General features: G+C 36.4%; 2 protein-coding genes across 3 annotated transcripts in view; one reads left to right on the plus strand and one right to left on the minus strand.

Moving 5' to 3' along the window:
* pbdc1 (polysaccharide biosynthesis domain containing 1) lies at positions 1-5,722 on the minus strand. The gene is made up of 6 exons (XM_049469008.1): positions 5,628-5,722; positions 4,464-4,529; positions 4,272-4,331; positions 3,412-3,552; positions 2,165-2,276; positions 1-1,335 (listed from the first exon to the last, which is right to left on the minus strand). Exons 1-6 carry the CDS (start codon positions 5,655-5,657, stop codon positions 1,223-1,225), a joined length of 522 nt encoding a protein of 173 aa, XP_049324965.1. The 5' UTR covers positions 5,658-5,722; the 3' UTR covers positions 1-1,222.
* A 664-nt stretch (positions 5,723-6,386) lies between these two features.
* Positions 6,387-24,365, plus strand: part of dmtn (dematin actin binding protein) — a 31,038-nt gene continuing 13,059 nt past the window's right edge. Inside the window, exons 1-5 of one of the 2 annotated variants that reach the window (XM_007254937.4) lie at positions 6,387-6,763; positions 22,759-22,816; positions 23,403-23,465; positions 24,073-24,228; positions 24,319-24,363. In XM_007254937.4, the coding sequence (XP_007254999.3) occupies positions 22,808-22,816; positions 23,403-23,465; positions 24,073-24,228; positions 24,319-24,363 (273 nt within the window). In that variant the 5' untranslated portion in view covers positions 6,387-6,763; positions 22,759-22,807. Of the gene's footprint in view, positions 6,764-11,694; positions 11,824-22,758; positions 22,817-23,402; positions 23,466-24,072; positions 24,229-24,318; positions 24,364-24,365 lie in introns of those variants that run through there. The other variant, XM_007254936.4, reaches the window with a different exon arrangement.

The raw sequence follows: 24,365 nt of genomic DNA on the forward strand, positions 1-24,365 counted from the left end.
TGGGGTTTGAATATTGATTATTTCTTACAAATACAAAAGAAAAAAACTCTGACCCTGAACAAATAAATCAAAATAGGATTCCCTATTGAATCTGACACTCTTGTAATTACAATTTAAATACATGTACTGAGGCATTACTGTCCACACCATGCCTCATACTCTTACCACAAATAGTATGTAGTATAATATTTTTTTTCTGTTTTTGTTCATAGCTACTGTCGCACGGTTCAACAAACTTCATAGAACACTGCTAAAAAAAAAAAAAAAACCTGATTTAACACTAACAAAACACCAAGCTCCGCCTCTCATTAGGGTGTAGGGATTGTCATATACACAGAGGGGGTGGACCTAGATTTTCTTATTAATAGTAATATATTCACCCTAATATGAATATAATAATAACGCTAAAAATGTATGTATTATGATATATGCTGAGGAGGTGGAGCTACAGTCTCATTAATTAGGGTGAATATGTTAATATTAATGAGACTGTAGCTCCACCTCCTCAGCATATATCATAATACATACATTTTTAGCGTTATTATTATATTCATAATAATAATATTATATTCATATGCAGCTCTGCCCACTTCAGTGTATATCACAATACATTATTAATATATAGTCACCCTAATTAAAAATGCAATCTAAACTGAGGTGGGCATTATTTTTAATTAGATTAGATTAGATTATTATTATTATTATTATTAGATTATTAATTAATTAGTATTTTTAATTAGAGTGAAAATGTTAATATTTATAACCCTTTAAATGTAAGTATTGATATACACTAAAGTGGGTGGGGCTACAGTCTTGTTAATTAGGGTGAATTCATATTAACTTTGTAAATGTAGGTACTGTGATGAAAAAACACTGAAGTAGGCGGAGCTACAGTATCTCGTTATTTAGGGTGAATATAACACTAAATGTAGGTATTGTGATATACACTAAAATAAGCAGAGCTACAGTATCTTTAATTAGGGTAAATATATTAGTATTAATAACACGTAGGTATTGTACACTAAGCATACACTGAAGTGGGTGAAGCTAAAGTCTCTTATTAAAAGTTAAAGCAGATTTTTACCAGCATAATTTGAAGCTTGCCGAACAGAGTAATAGTATTTGTTGTACAGGAATACATTAGTGGGTGGAGTCTGAAGATGATAAGTCTAAAGCACCAACAGGAACAAGGCCACGGCAGCGTCACGGTTGGTGGTCGGGGCTAACATTTGTCTTTCTTCTGCTGTTTGGCCTTCACTCCGGCGCTGTGAACCACGTTGTTGTATCCTTCTCTGTTTCTGGCGATCTCTACAGCGAAAAACTGGATTCTGGTGGCTGAAACAGAAATTACGTTTAATTTGCTCAAAGTTCAGACCAGCAGAGATTTCCACAATTAAGCAAAGTATACTGATCAATCATTATATTAATTATATTATTACATTAAAACCACATTTTTACTGTTTGCTACACTTAATGATAGAGAAAGACAATATAACGTCAAGAACTTGGTGATGATACTTTGAATGAAGGCTCTATCTATCTAGGAGGTTCTACAGGTTCTTTATGGACCCTTCAGAACATTCTCTCTACAGATGTTGCTACAGCTGGGCCTGTAGATCCTGTAGCTCTACACTCGTAGGTTGAAGCTGAAACTGAAGCTGCATGTGGGTGAACATTATCCTGCTGAAAGAAAATGCTATCAGTTGGAAGTTCTGCCATGAGAAGCAGCAACACATGTATCTGCAGGATAATCACTGAGCTGTTAGTGTTCCTTGTATCACTACTAGGAGTAACCAACTGTCACTGTATGAGATGCTCCTTAGATCACTAATCAATCACACCAGCAGTTTGTTGTGTGTCGTTTCAAAGCAAAGGTAGGATTGAAGTTCTCACCACGATACTCTATACTCAACCCTGACCATCATCTTAAATCTTAAATCTTAGAACAGAACCAGGATTCGTTGCTTAAGACGATGCAGTTCCAGTCAGTAGCAGATCAGGTTTCTTAGCATTGTGCACTGTGGAGGCATGTCTAGCAGTCAATAATCTCCCACCCAGTTGTGGTCTTAATGTTATGGAAGATGTTCTGTATAATATTCACCATAAAAAATTTTGTCAACATTTATATAAAATATACAGTTGTGTAAATGTTACAATATCATACCAAATATCGTGTTCTCCTCAGTGTAGTCCTTCTCGCAGTCCAGTCGTAATAACGTCCCGTAGTTAAAATCTTCAACGAGGTGTTCAAAATGGTTGCAGAAAGGCCTCCACTTCTGTAAAAGATGAATCATAAATTTCTAATCCTGTTCCTCAAAATGATATCCATCTAATGCCTCGTTCACACTACACTTTTTGGGCCAGTTTTTCAGTTGCCGACAGTTTTCCGATTTTCTGCTCTGAGGCAAATCGGGGATCACTCAGCGTTCACTCTGTCACGTATTGTGAACTACTGAAAGACGCTCGCCAATCCGCCACTGACTGCTCGCCAACGAAGTCACAGACGCCCGGCAAATATTCAACATGTTTAATATCTGACTCAGTCGGCAACTGGGAGTCAGGAGCAGCGGCTACATACAGCCAATGGAATCACAGAAAGAGAACCAGAGAGGTCTAAAACACACCTCCTGCTTTACCAGAGTCTGACCACTTTCTGTCCCCCCTGTTATATCAGTAAATGACTGTTAAACACTAGAGGGAGCCCGAGATTGAGTCCTCTATAAATGTGGTAAATGGAGCTAAAAGCTAAAAGGCTATTTTAAAAGGTTTATAACTGGACTTCAAAACGATAAAAAAGGTCTGTGGTGCTGAAACATTTGACATAGCTTTGTGTTGAGGAAATAAGTACATATTTCATATGTTCAATATAAACTCTGATTTTGCTCGGTTGCTTCATATGAACTCATTCATTTCGGACTTAAGTGCGTATTCTCCTGCCAGATTCTCTGGCATGGCATTGCTATTTCTAGTGTGTTTAGTTCAGGTGTGTTCTCGGGATGAAACATTATGGAGAGCAGCCAGGTGAGTCCCACGACAAGAAATCGTGTAATTTGACACTGTGTCACCGATCAGTTGTGTAGTGTGAAAGTCTCAACAACTGAAGGACCCAAAAAATATGTTTAGTGTGAACCTGGCATAACAGTACTTTGAAACAGCACGTAAAAAAATGGCCCAAATCTAATTATCGTCATCTCACAATCTGATGTTTATTTCAGTCTGTTTATGCTTCTAAACTGAAAAATAAAGAGCAGCGCTTCATGAGAAGTTTTGGTTTCATCTTCCAGCATCACCAGAGCTATAGAGCAGTTTGCGTTCACTGATTCAGGCCACTTTTACCTGCTGAGTGAATGCAATCGAAACACATTTCATAAAACAAATCAAAGAGCAGCATTAAAGAAAGGTCTAACGAACCTCTTTAGCTTCTGGGGATTTCAGCAGTTCTGGGTCCAGATTCTTAATGTCCAGGTCGGAAAAGTCTTCTCGGAACTTGGTGTAGATCATATCGTCAGATTTTGTTAGTTTGAGAAATTTCGGGTCCACAGAGGAAATAAGCTGAAACACAAAAAAAATTTAAATAAAACAAAATGTTCTATACTCCCTGGCCATTTTATCAGAAACACCCCTCTAAAAACTCCACATACTATCAACACCACAACTTTTAGTGCAAAGCAGAAATGATGCTAAGAGGGTGAAGACCAGGTAACGCCTTCTCCAATACATTCAGTCAGACGCCGCCTCTTTTCCAGCTCCAACCAATTATGGCAGCTTCCCAGCGCTCTCAGAGAAAAAGCCTGATCCCCAGCTCTAATACATCAGCTAACGGACGCTTGTACCATACAGCATCACAATAGAAGTGATAATGGGCAAGAGCTTCACCTACTGTACTCTCTCTCTCAGACTCCAGCTGCTGATGGAGAAGCAGCATGACCTACTGTATTCTCTCTCTCAGACTCCAGCTGCTGATGGAGAAGCAGCATGACCTACAGACAGTATTCTCTCACTTAGACTCCAGCTGCAGATGGAGAAGCAGCATGACCTACAGACAGTATTCTCTCACTTAGACTCCAGCTGCGGATGGAGAAGCAGCATGACCTACTGTACTCTCTCTCTCTCTCTCTCTCTCGAACTTCGGCTGCTGATGGAAAAGCAGCAAGAGCCTAGATTAAACCCGCAACCCGCAGATTATAGCGACAGCACTTTATTCAGCTGGATCATTTATACCAACCCTATAGTAGGTGTTTCTAGTAAATGTATGTACATGATCTCCTTACGTTGAAGTAAACCTCTGCGTGGTTATAAGCCTTCATAGCCCACATCACCTCCAGCTGAGCCTGAATAAACACAAATATAGAAATATCATACAGTCAGTCTTACATTGTTATTTAAGAGAGAAAAAAGTATAAAGCAAAATTAACTGATAATAGTCTGAACTTATTATGTAATTTGATCAGAGACAGACTCACATCATTGCCGTAAGCCTCTGCTGGCAGCGAGAGAGCATGTGCTGCGGCCGCAGCTCCCTCCACACCCTGAAAATCACAATATACATCATTTATTATTATTATTTTAAATATAAGCACAATAATAGATAAACACATCATTGTCTATATTATTGTGTCGTATATATTTATTTACTAAAACAAGATTTAAGCCACAATTCTACATAAAATTAGGTAAAAACTTGTTAAATAAGTAACATTTTTGAAATATGTAGCCCAATAAATATATACCACTCTAATGCAGTACATAATCAGTTTTCATAGAGTGATTTTAATTAATAATTTTAAAATAATTATTATTTATAATAGTTTTATTAGTAGTATTATTATCATAAAAATAATTAATATAATAATATATTTTCATCACAATATTTTAAACAAATTTTGAAGGACAAAAATAAGGAGACTTTTTCGTCTTTGTATAAACAATTAAAATGCTCTCTGTACTGTTCTAAACATAAACAAACCAATGCGTTTTATTTCTGAATTACTTACTTCTTTATATAGACAGTCTACAGTGAAAGTTTAATTGTCTAAGTGGACAGTAAGAAATATAACTCGTTACTCTACTCAAAAAGGTGTATTTTTGTTTTTGGTGTGTTTCTGCTTTTTAATGCATTTAAAATTCAAACATCTTAGTTTTTTTTTTACTTTTCTTCTATTATACTCTAGTGTTCATGCTTAATTACAGTTTTAAATTGGAAGAATTCTTTATAATTAGATTCAAAACTGCTGATTTGTTCAGTTTTAATACGTTAAATTAGTAAAATATTCATATTTTGTGTAAACAATCATAAAAAACACCGACTGAACTGCAGTACATAGAATAACAACACACCAGCTAGCGGTAGATGTGGTTTATAAAGTATAAACCTCTAAAACATGGAGTTTATAGAGTTTAAACAGCAGATAATGTAGAGTTTAGTGTTTAAACTGGTTGACTGTGGTTTATTTTCAGCTCTAAAGCCACGTGTTATTCTCTATTTACTGCTCTAACAGTCTAAACCCGCAGCTTTTTACTGAGTTTATTATATAAATCTGATTGTTACTGTATCAGAAACTCCGTCCTTCTGATTAATACACAGATATTTATATTAAAATTAGATAAATCTTAAATTATTTTCATACCAGAGACCGGAGCACATCCCCAGTGTCCATGCTGAAGCCTGCAGTACCCGGATGTGAATCCAGCGTGAGGTCTTAAAGGGCCAGCAGCGCTTTTTTTTAAAGGCCGCGTTCCGATTACTACCTAAGTTCACTAACTAGTGCATTAGAATAGTAGAACACTAGAACTATATAGCGGACTCAGGTTAGACGGCAGGTTATATACTGTAGACCTGACAATATGCAATATGTAATATAGATGAGAGACGTGTTTATATAGTAGCACTTTATCAAGGATACATTTAATAAAGAAAACAGTATTAAGTGAAAATTGAACGAGACCTTTTTAATTTCTTCTTATATTTGTATATTTGTGTCAATACTGATCAGATTTATTCTTTTAAAATAAACTTTACATGAGGAACCCTAATTAAAAGAATAATATCTATACATATATATATTTAAATATATAATATATCCTAAGCTTGCACATATTATTATTTCGACAGCTTTCCCCATTTTCCCTGTAATTTGTAGTAATTTAAATAAAATTGGAAAAAGCAGACTCAGCATTAAAGAAATAGCTGAACCAGAAATCAAATGTATAAAATTTCCGATATACTTCCCCAAAACTATCTTTCTATAGGGGTAGGGCGCAGTGGTAGTGGTCAAGGGGTGAAATGAGCCCCATGAGACCCTCGGCTATAGTTTGGCAATGGTGCCCTCTAGTGGCCAGAAGCGGATCTGATTCTTTAAACGCATTAATTCTGTTTTTATCAGTTAGGTGGAAATAACAGCACTGTTGGAGGATATTTGTAGCCGTGCACAGGGAGTATATTAGCAATATAAAAAACAAATAGAAAAATAGATGTGTAACCTGTAACCATAGAAGATGTCGTTTTTGAAGTATTTTTTTTATTTTAATTAATTGTAGAAGCATGTATTTTTAGTGCATAATAAAAAAAGCGCAGCACGGCAAAGCAGTGCAATGAAAATATAGATATATATGTATTTTTTCACATTGGGAATGAATCGTCTTTTTTAAGGCGTCGTGTGGTTTAGGTGACCCAGTCGTCTCTTCCTCCTCCTGCAGAAGAACCAGCAGAACCTCCTGCAGAAGCAGCAGAACCAGCGGAGCCGAGCACCATAGAACCGCGCAGGTGAGCGCGAGCCCGATATTATGTAATATTTGTTTTGCATGCGTTTATTTATCCAGGTGCAACATCTGCACCATGCACATCTGGGCTGCGCGCGCGCGTGGGCTGGTTGACGTCGTTGACTGGTTGACGCGAGGATGGCTGTTTATCAGTGCTTACCAGTGTTTGAGCAGGTCGCGCGCTCTGATATTGCTAGAAAATTATATTGTAGTTGATTTTCGGTTTGTTTTTGATGTTTTTCTTTAATGTCTCGCACTGGATCGCCTCGTGCTGTTCATATATAATAGCGAGCTGTTGTAATGCAGTGTGCATTATGGGCGCGCGCTGCACAGGCCGGTGTATAACCTTCAGCGCGCGCGTCCCGTGCATCATGCATGCTATATGCTAAAGCTGAATTAGCCTAAACAAGCCTGTTTATTTGGTTCCACGCTCTTTTGTACTGTATATGATCCCGTGACTCCCTATTTTATGTTAATTATACATATATGTATATATAAATAAAATAAAATAGAGTCACGGGGTCATATACATGCTCTTATTTATATATATATATATATATATATATATATATATATATATATATATATATATATATATACATATCTTTTAAATACATATGCTCTGGAAAAAAATAAGAGACCACTTTCAGTTTCTAAATCCTCTGTTTCTCAATTCTGTTTCTCTTCTATAGCTCTCTTTATAGCTATATGTTTGAGAAAAATGAACATTGAAACTACGGACAACATTTCTCCCAAATTCCAGATAAAAATATTGTCATTTAGAGCATTTATTTGCAGAAAATGAGAAATAGCTGAAATAACAAAGACGATGCAGAGCTCAGAAATCAATATTTGGTGGAATAACCCTGGTTTTTAGTCACAGTTTTCATGCATCTTGGTACGTTCTCAGTGGTGGTTAATGGAACCAGGTGTTGGTCACCGTGCCTGAACACAAATATAGCCATTTTATTTTTTTTATCTGCTGTTCAAACCCATCTGTGATCCTACAATCATATAATTCTGAGATTATACTCCATATAAGGTTGATGTTAATAGTAAAACCTACCACCAGGGGATTATGGTATGTGGTCAATACATCTGTCAAGATAACAGTTTTTGGATGATATATATTTCTAATGGATTATTGTGTCTTACAATATTATCTGTATGCATTGTATGTAATGAGACTGTAATATAGTATTATAATAATAATACAATCACACACATTTAACAAACAATAAAGAGCAAATTTTTAGTCGTTAGAATTGGAAAATATTAAATGATTTAAATCCTAAATTAATAGAAAAACAATTGGCATAATTGTTTAATGGTTGTACTGAGGTTACAACTGCAATAAACTGTACAATAAGCTGATAAGTAATAATTATTGCGAGAGGTCTAATTGCATCAGAACTGTTGGATAAAAAAATTGGAATAATTGGTGGAATTCCCCTGTAACATTGTTATGACTGCAGCTCCTCAGTGTAAACTGGTGTTTTGATGGGGAAACACAGCTGTGTTTTCCTGTGTAAAGCGACAGGAAGTTGCTGTAAGCGTGAGGAATGTGATGGTGCTCATGTTATTTCTTTGTTATTTGTTTGTTTATGTTTGTTTTGGATAAAAATGTGGACAAATCATGTTATGATCCGTCTAGACATTACGTCACATGCAGTGCCCACGTTTTCTTCTGCTCAGCTTTAAAAAATGAATCAATTTCATTTATTAGTACACAGCTATTTCTGCATTCCAGACTTACATTTCAGTAACATATTCAAAAACATATGGACCAATTTAGGATAGTGATAGTGAAGATAATCAGAGGATCCAGTTTGTAACAAATGTGTGAGAAAATGACTGAAATGTTTAAAAAACAATGTTCCTCAAAGAAAGACTGTAAGAGATTCGCATATTGAAATATTCCTCCCTCAACATCCTGTAATGTCATTAAACCATTCAAGGAATGGAGAGGAGTTTTAAACGTCTTATTTTTTGTTTGGAATGTTCAGGAGGTCTAAAATGTAGAATAAGATGTTTATTAATTAATGAAATTAAGTTGAGCAGATAAAGCACGGAATACCCTGGTCTCGTACTGTTGGCAATCAATTAAATATTAAAGAAAAAAGAAGGAACCCAACTTTTCTAATTTGGCACTAAGCTTATAAACCCTCTCTTTTGGAAATGAAGTGTAATACGATGGAGTGCTACAGACTAGTAGCTCTCCAGCCCAGAGGGTTGTTGAACACAATTGCAACTGATCTCAAAGCAGGTAAACAAAAAAAAAGGAAAAAGTAAATAAATAAACACAGCGCTCCTCACGCAGGATCGAACCCGTGTTGTCCTTATAAGGAGATAGGGAGCCAGAGAACGAGCAGAAAAATGAGTGCAACAGAGAGAGAGACAGGGAAAGAATATAAACAAAAGCTCGCCCGAGAAGCATTTTATTTATTTATTTTTTTAATTATCGTTCATTATAGTTCAAACAACCTCACGGGCCACATGTTGCATGCTTGGGGGCCACATCTGGCCTGCGGGCCGCCTATTGCCGACCCCTGCCCTACACCTTCTCTTGTCTTGTTGAAACATGCACATGGATGGATGCACCTATATAATATATGGTGTTTAGGGCGCCATCTGATGAATGGTTAGGCCCTTACTCACGTATTGTATGTGTGTGTGTGTGTGTGTGTGTGTGTGTGTGAGAGGCTAAAGGAGCTGCAGTGTGTTAGAGCAGTAATCAATAGGGATCTGATAATCTGGTTGGAGTGTTAGGATGTCTGCAGGCTGGTCAGACTGGGTCTTACTGGTGATCGACAGCATCAGTCTAAAACCCATGGTCAACATCAGCCTAAAGAAGGCTGTGTGTGTGTGTGTTTGTGTGTTTGAGGCTCATGGCTCATGCGTACAGGAAAGAGCAGAGTGTGATAGAAGATAAGGGAGGCGAGCTAAACCATGTGGAACCCGGGAAGGAACAGTGAATTGTGTGTGTGTGTGTGTGTGTGTGTGTGTGCATGGAATCTGATATATTTGCAGATTCAGTACATAAAGCAATTTAATTTACTGTCTAAACCCACCACTTAACATTGTACATTATAACTGAGTAGTGAAGTGATCCACATTATGAAAGAACACATAAGAAAACAATTTAGTAACTTAAAAGTGTTAAAGAGGCACTAAACCCTAAACCATATATTTTCATTAATAGCTGAAATTGTGAAACACACCAGGGCTCCGAGTGGTCCAGTGGGCTAAGCCCTGCCACTATGATCAGGAGATCACCGTTTCGAATCCTGTTTATGTAGCTTGCCAATGGCTATCGTAGCCCCGAGAGAGCACAATTGGTCTTGCTCTCTCTGGGTGGGTATATGGCTCTCTTGTGGGTGATGTCTGTCGGCACAAGGCATCTGTGAGCTGATGTATCAGAACCGAATCTCTGTGCTTTCCTCCGAATATGCTGTGATGCTACTCGGCAAAGCTGCATTAGCAGCTGTTCAAAAAGAGGCGGAGTCTGACTTCATATGTATTAGAGGAGGCATGTGCTAGTCTTCACCCTCCTGGTGTTGAGGTTTCACTAGTGATAGGGGGGGTTCTAATGAGTGGGTTGTGTAATTGGCCTTGCAATTTGGGGAGAAAAAAACAGGCTCGCCAAAACATGGAAACACCCTACAAAGACAGGAATACACACTACTGTGTGTGGGTGTGTGTTTGATGATGTTTGATGTGTGGGTGTCTCTGGCGGGAATCTGCAGTAAAGTCATTGTTCTGATGATAAAAGCCCTGAAACACTTCAAAGCCACAGAGTAGCTGTGTGTGTGTGTGTGTCTACTTTGGGGGCTCTTCCGTGGGCCATGTAGATTTTTATACAGACAAAAATAAAGGTGAACACGCAACTCTAATCAGTGTGATATACTTTATTATTTTAAAAATGTTCTTCATTGTAGATTAAAGCTAAACTCACCCAAACTATGAAGAACAACCTATGGAATTATTAAGTAAACAAAAAAGTGTAAAACAAACCAGAATATGTTTTATGTTTTACATTCTTCAAAGTAGCACCTCTTCTTTAGATAGAGACAGTTTTGCACACCTCTGCTGGATTTTCTCAGTCAGCTTTATGAGGTAGAGTCACCTGGAATTCAGGTTTTCAGTTAACAGCTGTGCTAAACTCATCAAGAGTTAATTACTTGAATTTCTTGCCTCTTAATTAAGTATTTAAGAGCATCAGTTGTGAAGTAGTGTAGAGATAGAGTTACAGGTATACAGAGAATACCTCTGTTTGAGTAATGTTCGAATCCAGATTATGAGAAGCAAGAACTTCTCAAAGAATTTCAAGAAGTTTAAAAAAGGATCCTTAAGTGCAGTCATCGCAAAGACAATCTAAAACGTTATATTATAATGATGGAACTGGCACTCATCAGGACCACCCAAGGAAAGAATAAGGAAAGAGTAAGAGTTTTCTCTGTTGCAAAGGATAAGTTCATCAGCAAAGTAGGGACCTACTGGAGAATAAATTAGTAGCAGTTATATGTTAATTATACAGTGTTATCAGTTCGGCCTTGCTGTTGCGTATTCTTCAGTAAACACACACAGAGTCCCTGGAGTTCACAGGGTGGAGCTCTGTGGTGTTACAGACGCGTACCTGTGGGCTTCACTCCAGGGTGTTTTTCTGCTTTAGCATGTGTGTATATGTGTGTGCTTGTGTGTGTGTGTGTCCTGGAGGAGGAAGGAGGGCATTGCCACAGTGATGCCTGCAGCATCCCGGGGCCTGAAGCGCTCTGAACCAATCAGAGAAGAGTGGAGTGTTTCCCGGGGCAACGCAGCAGCGCGCCTGATTGGGCGTTGGCTGATCTGGCTCTGGCTGTGCTGAGATAAGTGCATTTCAGTTTGGGTGGAGAGAGAGAGGGGGGTGGGGTCAGAGAGAGAGAGAGAGAGAGAGAGAGAGAGAGAGAGAGAGAGAGAGAGAGAGAGAGAGAAGATGGCAGGAGGTGTGGAGCTGGTGGATCTGTAGGATTTCCCTCCAGAACCGCGTGGAACCGTTTGGATCTGAGTGGAACCGGGTCTGACTGGGTTAGTTCTGGTTTATTTTATTTATTTATTCTCTCTCTGGTTTACAAATGATCTCTGTTGCTTCTTCTACAGTCATGTGATTTTATTATTCAGTGTTTAGAGTAGAAGCTGGTGAAGACCATACAGCAGTGGAGCAGTAGAGTGCATGTGTGTGCCTGATACTATAATCATGATATAATAATAATAATTATTATTATTATGAATTAGGTACTATTTGATGAGTATTTATATATTGTTTATGTTAAGAGGTTACTGATCTTTAGTCTTTTACTGTCCAGTTTTAGTTCAGTTAATAATATCATAGTTTATTATTTACTCCCTATAACTTTAATTAATTTTTATATGTGTCTACTATGAGTTATTCAGTGTGTAATAGGAAAAATTTTGAGCCCACTATGAATTGTTCAGAATCTACTTTTAGCTATCTAGTAGCTAGCATGAATTATTTAGTACCTACTACGAATTACTAAGCATACAGTATTTTTTTCAGTATCTAATATTAAATATTTGGTACCTAACAAAATGTATTCAGTATCTTCTATGAGCTATTCAGTATTCACTACTTAATATGGACTATTCAGTACCCACTATGAATTATTCAATATTCAGTATCTTGTATAAACTATTAACTCTATACTATGTATTGGTTAGTAGCCACTGTAAATTATTCAGTATCAAGTGTGAAACATTCATTATCTTATATGAATGATTCAGTATTCAGTATCTATAATGAATGATTCAGAATCCACTATGAGTTATTAAGTATTCAGTATCTAATATGAGTGGTTCAGGATTTAGTATCTAAAATGAAAGATTCAGTATCCACTATAAGCTGTCTAGTGGTCAGTAGTTAATATGTATGTTTCAGTATCTAATATGAGTTGTTCATTATTCACTATCTACTATGAGTTAATCAGTATTTAATATCTAATATGAGTTATTTTGATTCAGTATCTTATATGAGTTGTTTAGTATTCAATATCTAAGATGAGTTATTCAGTATTTAGTATCTAATATTAGTTATTCAGTATTCAGTATCTTATGAGTAATTTAGTATTCAGTATGTAATATGAATATATCTATATCTACAATGAGTTATTCAGTATCTTATATTCATTCATATGAGTTATTTAGTATATAGTATCTAATCTGAAGGATTCAGTATTCAGTATCTAATGTGAACAATTCAGTATCCACTATGTTGTTCGGTACTCTGTATCTAATATGAGTTGTTTGGTATTCAGTATGTAATATGAATGTTGCAGTATTCACTATGAGTTTTAAGTATTCAGTATCTAAAATAATAGATTCAGTTATCGAGTGGTCTATGTATGTAATATGAATGTTTCAGTATCTACTATGAGTTATCTGGTGTGAGTTTTTAGTATTCAGTACCCACAATGAGTTATTTAGTATTTATTATGTAATGAATATTTCAGTACCTACTATGAACTATTCAGTATTCAGTATAAGTTATTTAGTCTTCAGCATCTAATATGAATGTTTCAGTATCCACTATGAGTTATTCAGTATTAAGTATCTAATATGAATGAATTAGTATCCACTATGAGTTATTTAGTGTTCAGTATCTAATATGAATGAATTAGTATCCACTATGAGTTATTTAGTGTTCATTATCTAATATGAATGAATTAGTATCCACTATGAGTTATTTAGTATTCAGTATCTAATATGAATGAATTAGTATCCACTATGAGTTATTTAGTATTCAGTATCTAATATGAATGAATTAGTATCCACTATGAGTTATTTAGTATTCAGTATCTAATATGAATGAATTAGTATCCACTATGAGTTATTTAGTGTTCAGTATCTAATATGAATGAATTAGTATCCACTATGAGTTATTTAGTGTTTAGTATCTAATATGAATGAATTAGTATCCACTATGAGTTATTTAGTATTCAGTATCTAATATTAATGAATTAATATCCACTATGAGTTATTTAGTGTTCAGTATCTAATATGAATGAATTAGTATCCACTATGAGTTATTTAGTGTTTAGTATCTAATATGAATGAATTAGTATCCACTATGAGTTATTTAGTATTCAGTATCTAATATGAATGAATTAGTATCCACTATGAGTTATTTAGTGTTCAGTATCTAATATGAATGAATTAGTATCCACTATGAGTTATTTAGTGTTTAGTATCTAATATGAATGAATTAATATCCACTATAAGTTATTTAGTATTCAGTATCTAATATTAATGAATTAATATCCACTATGAGTTATTTAGTATTCAGTATCTAATATTAATGAATTAATATCCACTATGAGTTATTTAGTATTCAATATTATAGCGTGTATTTAGTATTATAGCGTGTTATTTTTTATTGTGGGCAGGGTCGTGTGCTTCTGGTTCAGTTTCTGTTCCCCAGAAAATGAGTTTGTATGTGTGTGTGTGACATCACTAAGTGGCAGGAAGCCTGCGTGTGTGTGTGTGTGTGTGCGTGTGTGTGTGTGTGTGTGCGTGTAATGATGCTTTTACTTGTGCACTCAGTGGGAATCAGACGGAAACGGCGGTTCAATGTTACTCCGACACAAACACTCATCATAAAACTATAAAACACAAAACTAAAACTGATTATTTACAGACAATAGAAACTAAAATAAAAGAGTTTAGCTTGTTTTACACAGTGTAACAAAACAATAAACTCTGTTGTTGTTTGGCAACACTTAAGGCTGTATAAGGCATATATAGGTCAATATATCATAAATATCTACAAATATCTATATATCAAATTTAGAAGAACCATGAATGCTTATAAATTTAGGCTCATATGGCTAATATTTGTTGATCTATGCATACAGAGGTAATGGTAATGCATGTGTGAGACGAGTAGAAGAGAGTTGTAGAGGTTCCTAATGTTTCTCCTGTGATAATCCATCCCATAATAGCTCCAATATTCTCACACAGGTCCTGCAGATTGTGTGGTAGGGGTATATAAGTGTTTATAGAGCGTCTATTAGAATAACATCCCACACATTTTCTATAATTCTATAATCAGAGGTAGATCTGGAGATACAGCAGCTGGACATGATATAGTATCTGCAGTGTTTTCAAGACAAGCATCTTCAGTGATGAGTCCTGCTTTTGTCTATTAAATCTGTGTGTGGAGGCACCGTGGTCAAGATCAATGCTCTAGAAGGTCTGGTATCATGGTGTCTAATTCTAATTATAGAATTCTAGAATGTGTGGGATGCTATTCTATTGGACACTCGATCAACACTTATATACCCCTACCACACAATCTGCAGGAACTGTGTGAAAATATTGAAGCTGTTATGAGATGGATTATTACAGGAGGAACATTAGGAACCTCTACAACTCTCTTCTAATATGAGTTGTTCATTATTCACTATCTCCTATGAGTTATTCAGTATTTAATATCTAATATGAGTTATTCAGTATTTAGTATCTAATATTAGTTATTCAGTATTTAATATTAGTTATTCAGTATTCAGTATCTTATGAGTAATTTAGTATTCAGTATGTAATATGAATATATCTATATCTACTATGAGTTATTCAGTATCTTATATTCATTCATATGAGTTATTTGGTATATAGTATCTAATCTGAAGGATTCAGTATTCAGTATGTAATATTAACAATTCAGTATCCACTATGAGTTGTTCAGTACTCTTAGATACTAAACCATGTCCAGCTGCTGTATCTCCAGATCTATCACACATTATAGAATTCTAGAATGTGCGGGATGCTATTCTATTGGACGCTCGATCAACACCCCTATACCCCTACCACACAATCTGCAGGAACTGTGTGAAAATATTGAAGCTGTTATGAGATGGATTATCACAGGAGGAACATTAGGAACCTCTACAACTCTCTTCTACTCGTCTCACACATGCATTACCATTACCTCTGTATGTGTAGATCAACAAATATTAGCCATATGAGCCTATGTATATCAATGCTGAGACATCTGTTGAACTAAGCATGCATTACACACTACTTCTATATGTGTAGCTCAATATGTTTATAATAATGTACTGTTCCTTCTGAATAGCAATACAATCCCACACTTCCTTCTGGGTGCAGCTAATATTTTAATGTTAAATTTATATTTAAATAAATTAAGTCATCCCAAACCTTGTATATATGAAAAATATATAAATATAAGATATCAGGACCTGCGTGGACGTGGTCTGATCAGCGCTCTGCTGACCGGCTGGGCTTTTAGTCTGGCTATTACTGAGCGGATCCATTAGCACTGACATGAAATACGAGCTCATCCACTTTAACCAGAGCAGATCCAGGCCTGAGTACACAGGACCTTCTACTGCTGCATAATATCACCTACCACAAACTCTAGTGAATGCATTTAGTGACATAGAAACATTGCCAATAGAATAGGACTCTCTGGAGCAGATAACTAAACATTAAAATATATGTGACTCCATGCCTAATGCCAGGTGTGGGCTATAGAATGGTATAAAGCCCACAGTATTGAGCTGTGGAGATCTGCGCAGGCGCAGCAGCCATAACAAGCCAAACAATCCGATTTTTCTGTGCATTATTGAGTCGAAAACTATAAACTGTTCATAAGATTTTCCATCAGATTTAATCAGTGATTTAAAATACGTTTCTTAAATGGTAATCCGATGTTTGTTTTCCAGTATTTATGATCTCTTCCTATTCAAACAGATTTAAGGCCTATATGTGGTCTTGCATGATTGGAAACAAAGGTGTGAAAAAAGTATCTCCATTCATTTCTCTGTAGGTAGAAGTATATTATTTAAAATATAAAAGCAAAAGTAATGTTAGGGGTAAAAAAAAGCCATTAAGAACAAAAGCTTCCCAAAACACACTTTTCTAAAAGCCATAATGACTATAATGTTAAAATATTAAAATGTAATGGTTGAAAATATAATTTAGGATGCACTAGGCCCCCTGTCTGTTTCAGCTGCATATGTTTCCATATATGAAAATGAATGTATATTAGTAGAATGTAAATATATTAAAGAGGCTTAGTTGGACTGGAGTTTGTCTGCCGTTCTCTTGATTCTCTGCACGGATCATCTTCATAATAGGCTACATACGTCTGCTATGTTCTAGCTGTAGTGTGTGTGTGTGTGTGTGTGTGGGGGGGGGGGGGGATGTGTGCAGGTGTGATGGATAAACCAATAGGGTGTCACAATGGTATATGTTTATACTTCTCTACATCCAATCACAATCAGATTCACTCTATCTGGATGGAGAGATTTATCTGGATAGGGGTTTTATTGAATGATGAGAAGCCGGAATGAAAACGAGCTGAAATTAAATAGGGCTTTTTTATAAAATGTAAGGAGTAGAAAATTCAGATAATTGTGTGAAAATGTGAAAATAATTACTGTAATAAACTATAGATAACCAATATTTTTATTTAAGATAACAAAGTATTTGTTCTTCATTACTTGACACCACTTATGGACCTAGAGTATAGACTTCCACAACTCTATCTAGCTACAATATTGTTGTAGTTCTGTTGCTAACTGTTTGAATATAAGCTTAAATTAGTTGTTTTAGCTAAAATAGTCTAATAGAGTTACGGGCATAGTATAGTTTTTCATTACTTGTTACTGAAGCTATTATCCTAACTAATGGGATTTAATCTAATGCTGCTTGTTGTTTAGCGTTTAGCGTTGTTTAACCTGTTAGCTACATTAGCCATGTCTATACTGATTGAATATATTCAGAAGATTAATGTATTTTACTCCTTTAACAGAAATATAAATAGAAATACCGGAAATAACAGAAACCCGAGCAGCAGTAATTCAGGACCCAGAGGAAGAGCATCCCCTTAACGAAGTTTAATTAAGATTAAGAGCTGCGGCGGCTACGCTAACTCCCACCGGTCCCTCAGAGCCGATCTGAGGGAAGGGTCAGTAAATTGAAGTGGAATTGGGACGAGGCCGGTGCAGATGGGTCCTCAGTGCTTTGTTGCTGGTAATAAATCATGTGAGCATAGCCACGCCAAGGTTAGTGAGTACGTTAGCGTTAACGCCACGTCCTTCACGCCTCAGTGAACGTGACCCGAGTCTCACGTCCACCCAGTTAACCAGCTGGGACACACCCCACTGACTCAGGATGGGATTAAAGACGTGACAGTGGGAGGAATCTGTGAAGAAAGCAGCACAGGCCGTGTTTATACTCAATACAATCAGATTTAATACCATTTTACTTTGTAAAATATTTTTTCAATTGCGTATTTTAGCATATGTTTTAGATATGCAATAATGGGATGATGATGAAATTAATCTGTTTATATTTATACATATAGTTCACATGATACACTACCAGTCAAAAGTTTGGAGTTTGGACACCCCCCTCTGTTTTATTCAATGTGTTTCTATCTTTTTATGTTTCTTTACATTGTAAATTTAATATTGAAGACTAATATTAAAGCTATACAGGAACACATGCAGAAATATTATGTAAACATAAAGTGTTAAACAAAGCAAAATATGTTTTATTCTACTGAATAAGTATCACATTTATCTTTAAAGAGACAGATCTGCACACTCTTGGTGAGATTTTAATCTCAGAGCTTCATGAGGGAGAGTCACCTGGAATAGTTTTCTCAGCGTCTTGAAGAAAGGAGTTCCTGGAGGTGCTGAACAATAGTTGCTGCTTTTTTTCACGCTGTGAAGCTCTAGCTTACCCCAATTAAATCACCTCAAATCACCATCTCAGTTCATCAGGTTTAGATCAGGCAGTGGTGTGCAGTGAGGCCCTTCTAACCCTTTAGAAAAAGGGGTGACAATAAATGCATGTAAATAATTACATAATTTTTAATCAGGAAATATATATATCATAGCTATTGTAAGTGTCAGAATTTATTTTATAAATTAACTAAAATAAAAAACAGCAACTAATTCAAAGCATTAGTCTTTTTAGTTGCTACAGGACTCTTATCTGACTGACAGCTGTTTTAACCAATGAAAGCTTTTTAACCAATGAAAGCTTTTAATGGCTTCTGCCCCCACGTGACTGCATGCCCCTTTTTCTGATTTTGAGAAGGGTGTAGTAATGAATCTATTTGAATCTATCTAAAGTCAAAGCAGGTCTAACCAATCAGATTCATGGTTTTCACAGCGGGGGCGGGGCCATGGCTGTGTAACCCCTTCTCAGCGCTGTGCTGAAGGTGTTAAGCGTTGCTTAGTCATAAACGGAGCTCATGCTGGATTAATTCAATAGTTAGCTAACTATCATGGAATTGCGGCGGCAAATGAGAGATATTGTGTCATAAAAAGGCCTTTTTAAAGGCTGTCCTTCAATGTGCAACTAAATCACAATAAAAGGCCGCCTGACTGGTGAGTTTTTGTGTGTATCTAATGTTCTGGCTGCTGTGGCGAACTGTAGAAATACAAATGAGTGATCTTTGTTGAACAGTTGTACTTGTAGGCAAATTAAGCATTTATTAATGGGTCTATTGTATACTTTTGTTTGAAGCTGTATTTGTGGGCTGTTGATTTGTATTAAGTTAATTTAAATAAGTCAGAGAATATGTAGTTTTTGTAATATTTATCTATGTGTCGGTCGGCCGGTGGCGGGGTGGGGGTGGGGGGGGGTTGGTATGGGGGGTGGTTACAGAAGGGGTACCCACTATATTCACTGCACGCCACTGAGATCAGGGGATTAATGTGGAGGACTTACACTTTTTTACTGTTTACTACATAATTCCATATGTGTTCCTTAAATGTTTTCATGTCTTTAACATTAATCTACAAGAAAATCTATTAAATAAAGATATAATAAAGAGAAAAACAACTAAATGAGAAGAGAGTGTGTCCAAACTTAACTTTTAACTTTTACTGTATGACTGTTACTGTAGATGCCAATTGTTATTGTTCTAGGTTAGCACTGTTAGCATTCTTTGCATTGCTTGAAATAACTGTTGATAACGTTGATGCGTTATATAGTATTTTAAGCATCCAGACAGCATGTAAACAGACAGTCCACAGACAGAAGTTGGACAGTACTGTGTGTAGAGCTGATTTAATAAGACACTAATAGATAAAAGTGCTTTATAATAAACTGTATAATATTACTACTGTTGATGTGCAGGGCGGCCATCTTGGATTCTGAACTCTTTGTTGGTGAGTCTCTTAGGACTTTCTAAGTAGGAAATCTGACCTGTGGTGGCATTCCAGATACAATTTCTTACTTGGACCAAAAAATAATGCGTAGGGTCATGTCCTGATTCGCCGCAGCTTGTTTTTGAGAGCATCACTACGCTGTGTGAACTTTGATTGGAGGGTGAATGACCTTCATTCTGCTCCACAGTTAGAAATCTGTAGAGAAATCCGTAGATAATTCTGAGTGTCACATGGTTTAGAAACAGAAACCACTGGATTAGCCTTTAGCGCAGCCCCCTGACACCTCCTCCGCTAAAACCGCTAGGCCCGGGTTTAGCCTGACGGCTAATTTTCTGCAGATAAAGCGTCTTTGTTTTTTTTTTCTGGTAGGAAATGAGTGCAGAAGCCTTTAGGCTTGAGTTGGTGTGCTACAGTGGTGAATGAGCTTCAGTCATGAAATATTCAGGCCGGCGGTTTCTACATCCTGACACAAAGCTGAAATAACGAGCTAAAGCTAATTAGCGCTCTAATTGTAAAAGCAGTAAAGCGCTAGACGAGTTACTGTGGGCGATCTGCTGCTCCGCCCCTCACTTATCGCCCAGCCTCTGGATACTGTCTGGGTCTCTACCATCAATTATGGAGTAGGTTTCTTGGTTGAATGGTTAGAAGATACCTTTATGTACACGAGCACAGTCTAAATCAGGACGGCTTTATTGGATGAGCACACTTACTGTACATAGACAGTACATACAGAACTGAACAGAACTGGAAAATCTAGAAAAAATAATTTTAAATGTGTCTGTAAAGGAGATTTTTCTAAAAGGATTAAATAATCTAACCAATCACGCTTATGAATAAATGCATGAAGTATGAAAATCAGGACAAACCGCCTTAAAAAGTTTTCATCCCCAAGCCACCGTGGCCTTAAAGTCACAATAATCACTGCTGAAATCATCATGTGTAATTTAGGTTATTTTTCATTGGTTAAATGTTTATCTATCTGCATAATTTGGCACATTACTGTTACATATTATACAGAAATAGGTGCAATTATTTAATTATTATTATTATTTTTTGCAATTCTGTATATATAGATATACCTTTCTTTTTTTCTTGCACATCTTTTGAGTGGAAGACACTGTAATTTCGTTCTTGTAAAAGTGACAATGAAAATATCTATCTATCTTTTATCACTTTTATAGCACCTTTCTAGACAACCAAGGATGCTTTACAATCATAATTTACACACACAAACTCCACCCACATAGGGCCTTAAACCCAAGACCCCAGTGCTCAGAGGCAAACATGCTAACCCCTAAGCCACCATGATGCCTCATGTGTGGCAGTATCAGAAGCACAATAGGGGTGGGGTGAAATATCGATACAGTGATATATCACATAGTTTTTGTTTGCAATAATTTATCGATACAAGGCGTCAAATATTGACATTTTTGTTGATATAGTTATGAATTTATGTTAGAGTAGCGTATTTCTTGCTTGTTCTAATAGTTTATTGAATTGTATAAACTATATACACTAGAATAATAAATAATAGCCTCACTTGTGTTAAAGTGCCACAAGCAAGCCAAGCTATGCAGATTGTTTTTTCATATTGCGGTTGTGTTATGGTGAATGTGTGGGAATGTGTGTGTGTGTGTATGTGTGAGTGTGTGTTTGGTTGGTGAAGGTGAATGTGAGTGAAGTAGACGGGCTGTCGGCCCGCCCCTCCCCCGCTCCTGTCTGCTGATCAGACAGGACGTCCCGCTGTAAGATGAGTCTGCATCTCATTCACCCAGCAGATAATCACAACATCAGCCCTGTCACTGCGTTACATTATATTATTTTATTTTCCCTTTTATTATATTTATCTCATTTTGTTTCATATCTACATGTATTTAAGTGTAAATACCAGCTATATACTAATTACATTCAAATTATATTTGGCATCCCAAAATATATGCAAAAATGTTTGGCAAATGAAAATATTTGGCAACCTAAAATTATTGGGAACCAAACATATTTGGCAACAGGAAATATGTGGTAACCGAAAATTAATGGAAATCAAAAAATATTTGGTGCTGGAAATTTTTGGCAACTGAAAATATTTGGCAGAAAAATCTTTGGTAGCGAAAATATTTGGCAACCGAAGATATTTGAAAGCCGAAAATATTTGGCAACTGAAAATATTTGGCAGTAAAAAACCTTTGGGAGCAAAAATATTTGCCAACTAAAATATTTGGCAACCAGAAATAGTTGCAAGCTGAAAATATTTGACAACTGAAAATATTTGGCAGAAAAGCCTTTGGTAGCGAAATATTTGCCAACTAAAATATTTGGCAACCGGAAATATTTGCAGGCCGAAAATTGGTCTTGCACTTAAAATCTCAATAAAATAGATTTAGGTTTGTGGTTATTGGTAACAAAATGGGAAAAAAGTTCAAGGGGTATGAATACATTTGCCAAAAAAATTAATTATCAAATATAAATTTGTGTTAATGAGTTTTTCTGCTAATTACGGGTTATTTTTTTAGGGTTGCACCTCAGGCCAGACTGTATTATAAGTGTGTGCTGAGTTGAAAAAGGAAGAGATGGAGCCGGGGGGGGGTTGTTGTACACTGGTGGGGGGGAGTAATTAAGGGGATTATCTCTGGGGGTGTGTCCTTGTGTTATTGATACACTCTGATATCGCTGATAACGCTTGCTGTGCTCTGCTTCGCTTGAATGGTTTGGAATATAATAATTAAATTAAGGATAATGTAATGTAATTATTTAAAAATGTGTTTTATTTTGTAACTCAGTGAGTGTTTGTGTTTTATCACAGAGCTGTACGGCCTCCAGCAGCAGAGAGGGTATTATAGAGGACAGCGGTCATGCAGAAGGTTCATTTTTCTTCTTTACAGTGTTTTGTTTTTCTATTGTTGGTAATTCTGGTCATTAAGATTAACTGCAATTGCAATAAATTGGAGATGATCATCATTATCATCATGTAGAAAGAGTCTTATATCAGTTTCTCATATCAGGAAATTTAATGTAAAGGTATTTTGTCACTAATGATTATATTCATAATTCAAAATTGAAAATGAATTAATCTGACAGTAATTGTCATGTCATATATACAGCTCCGAAAAATATAAGTATAAGTGAGTTTAGGAGTTCAGAAATAATTATTTGGTGGAATAACCCTGATTTTGGATCACAGCTTTCATGCATCTTGGTGTGCTCTCCTCCGCCAGTCTTACACACTGCTTTTGTGTGATTTGACACACTGAAAGACTGGAGGAGAGCATGTCGAGCTGCCAATCAACTAATGAACTGAATATGAATGATTATAAAGGTGTTTATGTGTTAATAAACACATTTTAACCATTTATAAATTCTTTGGTCTTACAGGTCTTCATTTAGTCATTTAGAAAGACTCAGATCTAATAATAATGTCCATTGATCTTTCTCTTTGCTCTATGGTAGGCAGGGACGGCTCCGTCCTCACGGGGTCCCAGCGCTCCCGGATCTCCAGCTACTTCTATTGTGGTAGGTTTTCTTCTGTTTCAGTAGTTTTCAATAGTACTTGCATGACTGCATTGTGTTGAGGGAAAAGTTTGGTAGAGGGGGGATTATGGTGTTCGGTTGTTTTTCAAGAGTTGGGCTCGGCCCCTTAGTTAAAAGAAAGGAACTCCTAATGCTTCAGCAAAAGATTTTAGACAATTTTGGGACGGTCCCTTACTGTTCCAACATGACTGCACTAGGACCAGTGCACAAAGCAAACTCCACAATGACATGAATGAGCAAATTTGATGTGGAAGAACTTGATTGAGAGTTCTGACCTCATCCTGGTAGAACACCTTTAAGATGGTCTTCTTGTCTTCTTGTCCAACATCAGTGTCTGACCTCACAAATTATCTTCTAGAAGAATCAGTGGTCAAAATTCCCATAAACACATTCCTAAACCTTGTGGAAAGCCTTCTCAGAAGAGATAAAGCTGTTATAGATGTATAGGGTGGGCTGAAATCATATTAAACCCTATAGATTAGGAATGGGATGTCTCATATCTCCATAACTGCAGACTTATAGTTTGGACGGTCAATGTTAAAATGCTTTTACTGGTTCAATTATGATGATGTTTTTCTCTGTCTTACAGGCCAGGATGGATAATCAGGTGATTGGTTATAAAGATTTGGCAGCTATTCCTAGAGATAAAGCCATTCTGGAGGTGGAGCGTCCTGACCTGATGGTGTACGAACCTCACTTCAACATCTCCGCTCTGGACCGAACCGGCCTTTCCCGCAGCAGAGAGGTCTGAGTCCAAGCTGTGTATAAATCCATAGCCATTATCAGATTATCCGACTGTGGTTTACATCCATCTTTCTCTCTCTCTTTTTCACAGAGGTCCATGTCTCCTCACTCCATCTCACCCCCTCCGTCCCCTGAGGT

The sequence above is a fragment of the Astyanax mexicanus genome, chromosome 20 (genome assembly GCF_023375975.1).
Source record: "Astyanax mexicanus isolate ESR-SI-001 chromosome 20, AstMex3_surface, whole genome shotgun sequence".
Taxonomy (NCBI): Eukaryota; Metazoa; Chordata; class Actinopteri; order Characiformes; family Acestrorhamphidae; genus Astyanax; species Astyanax mexicanus.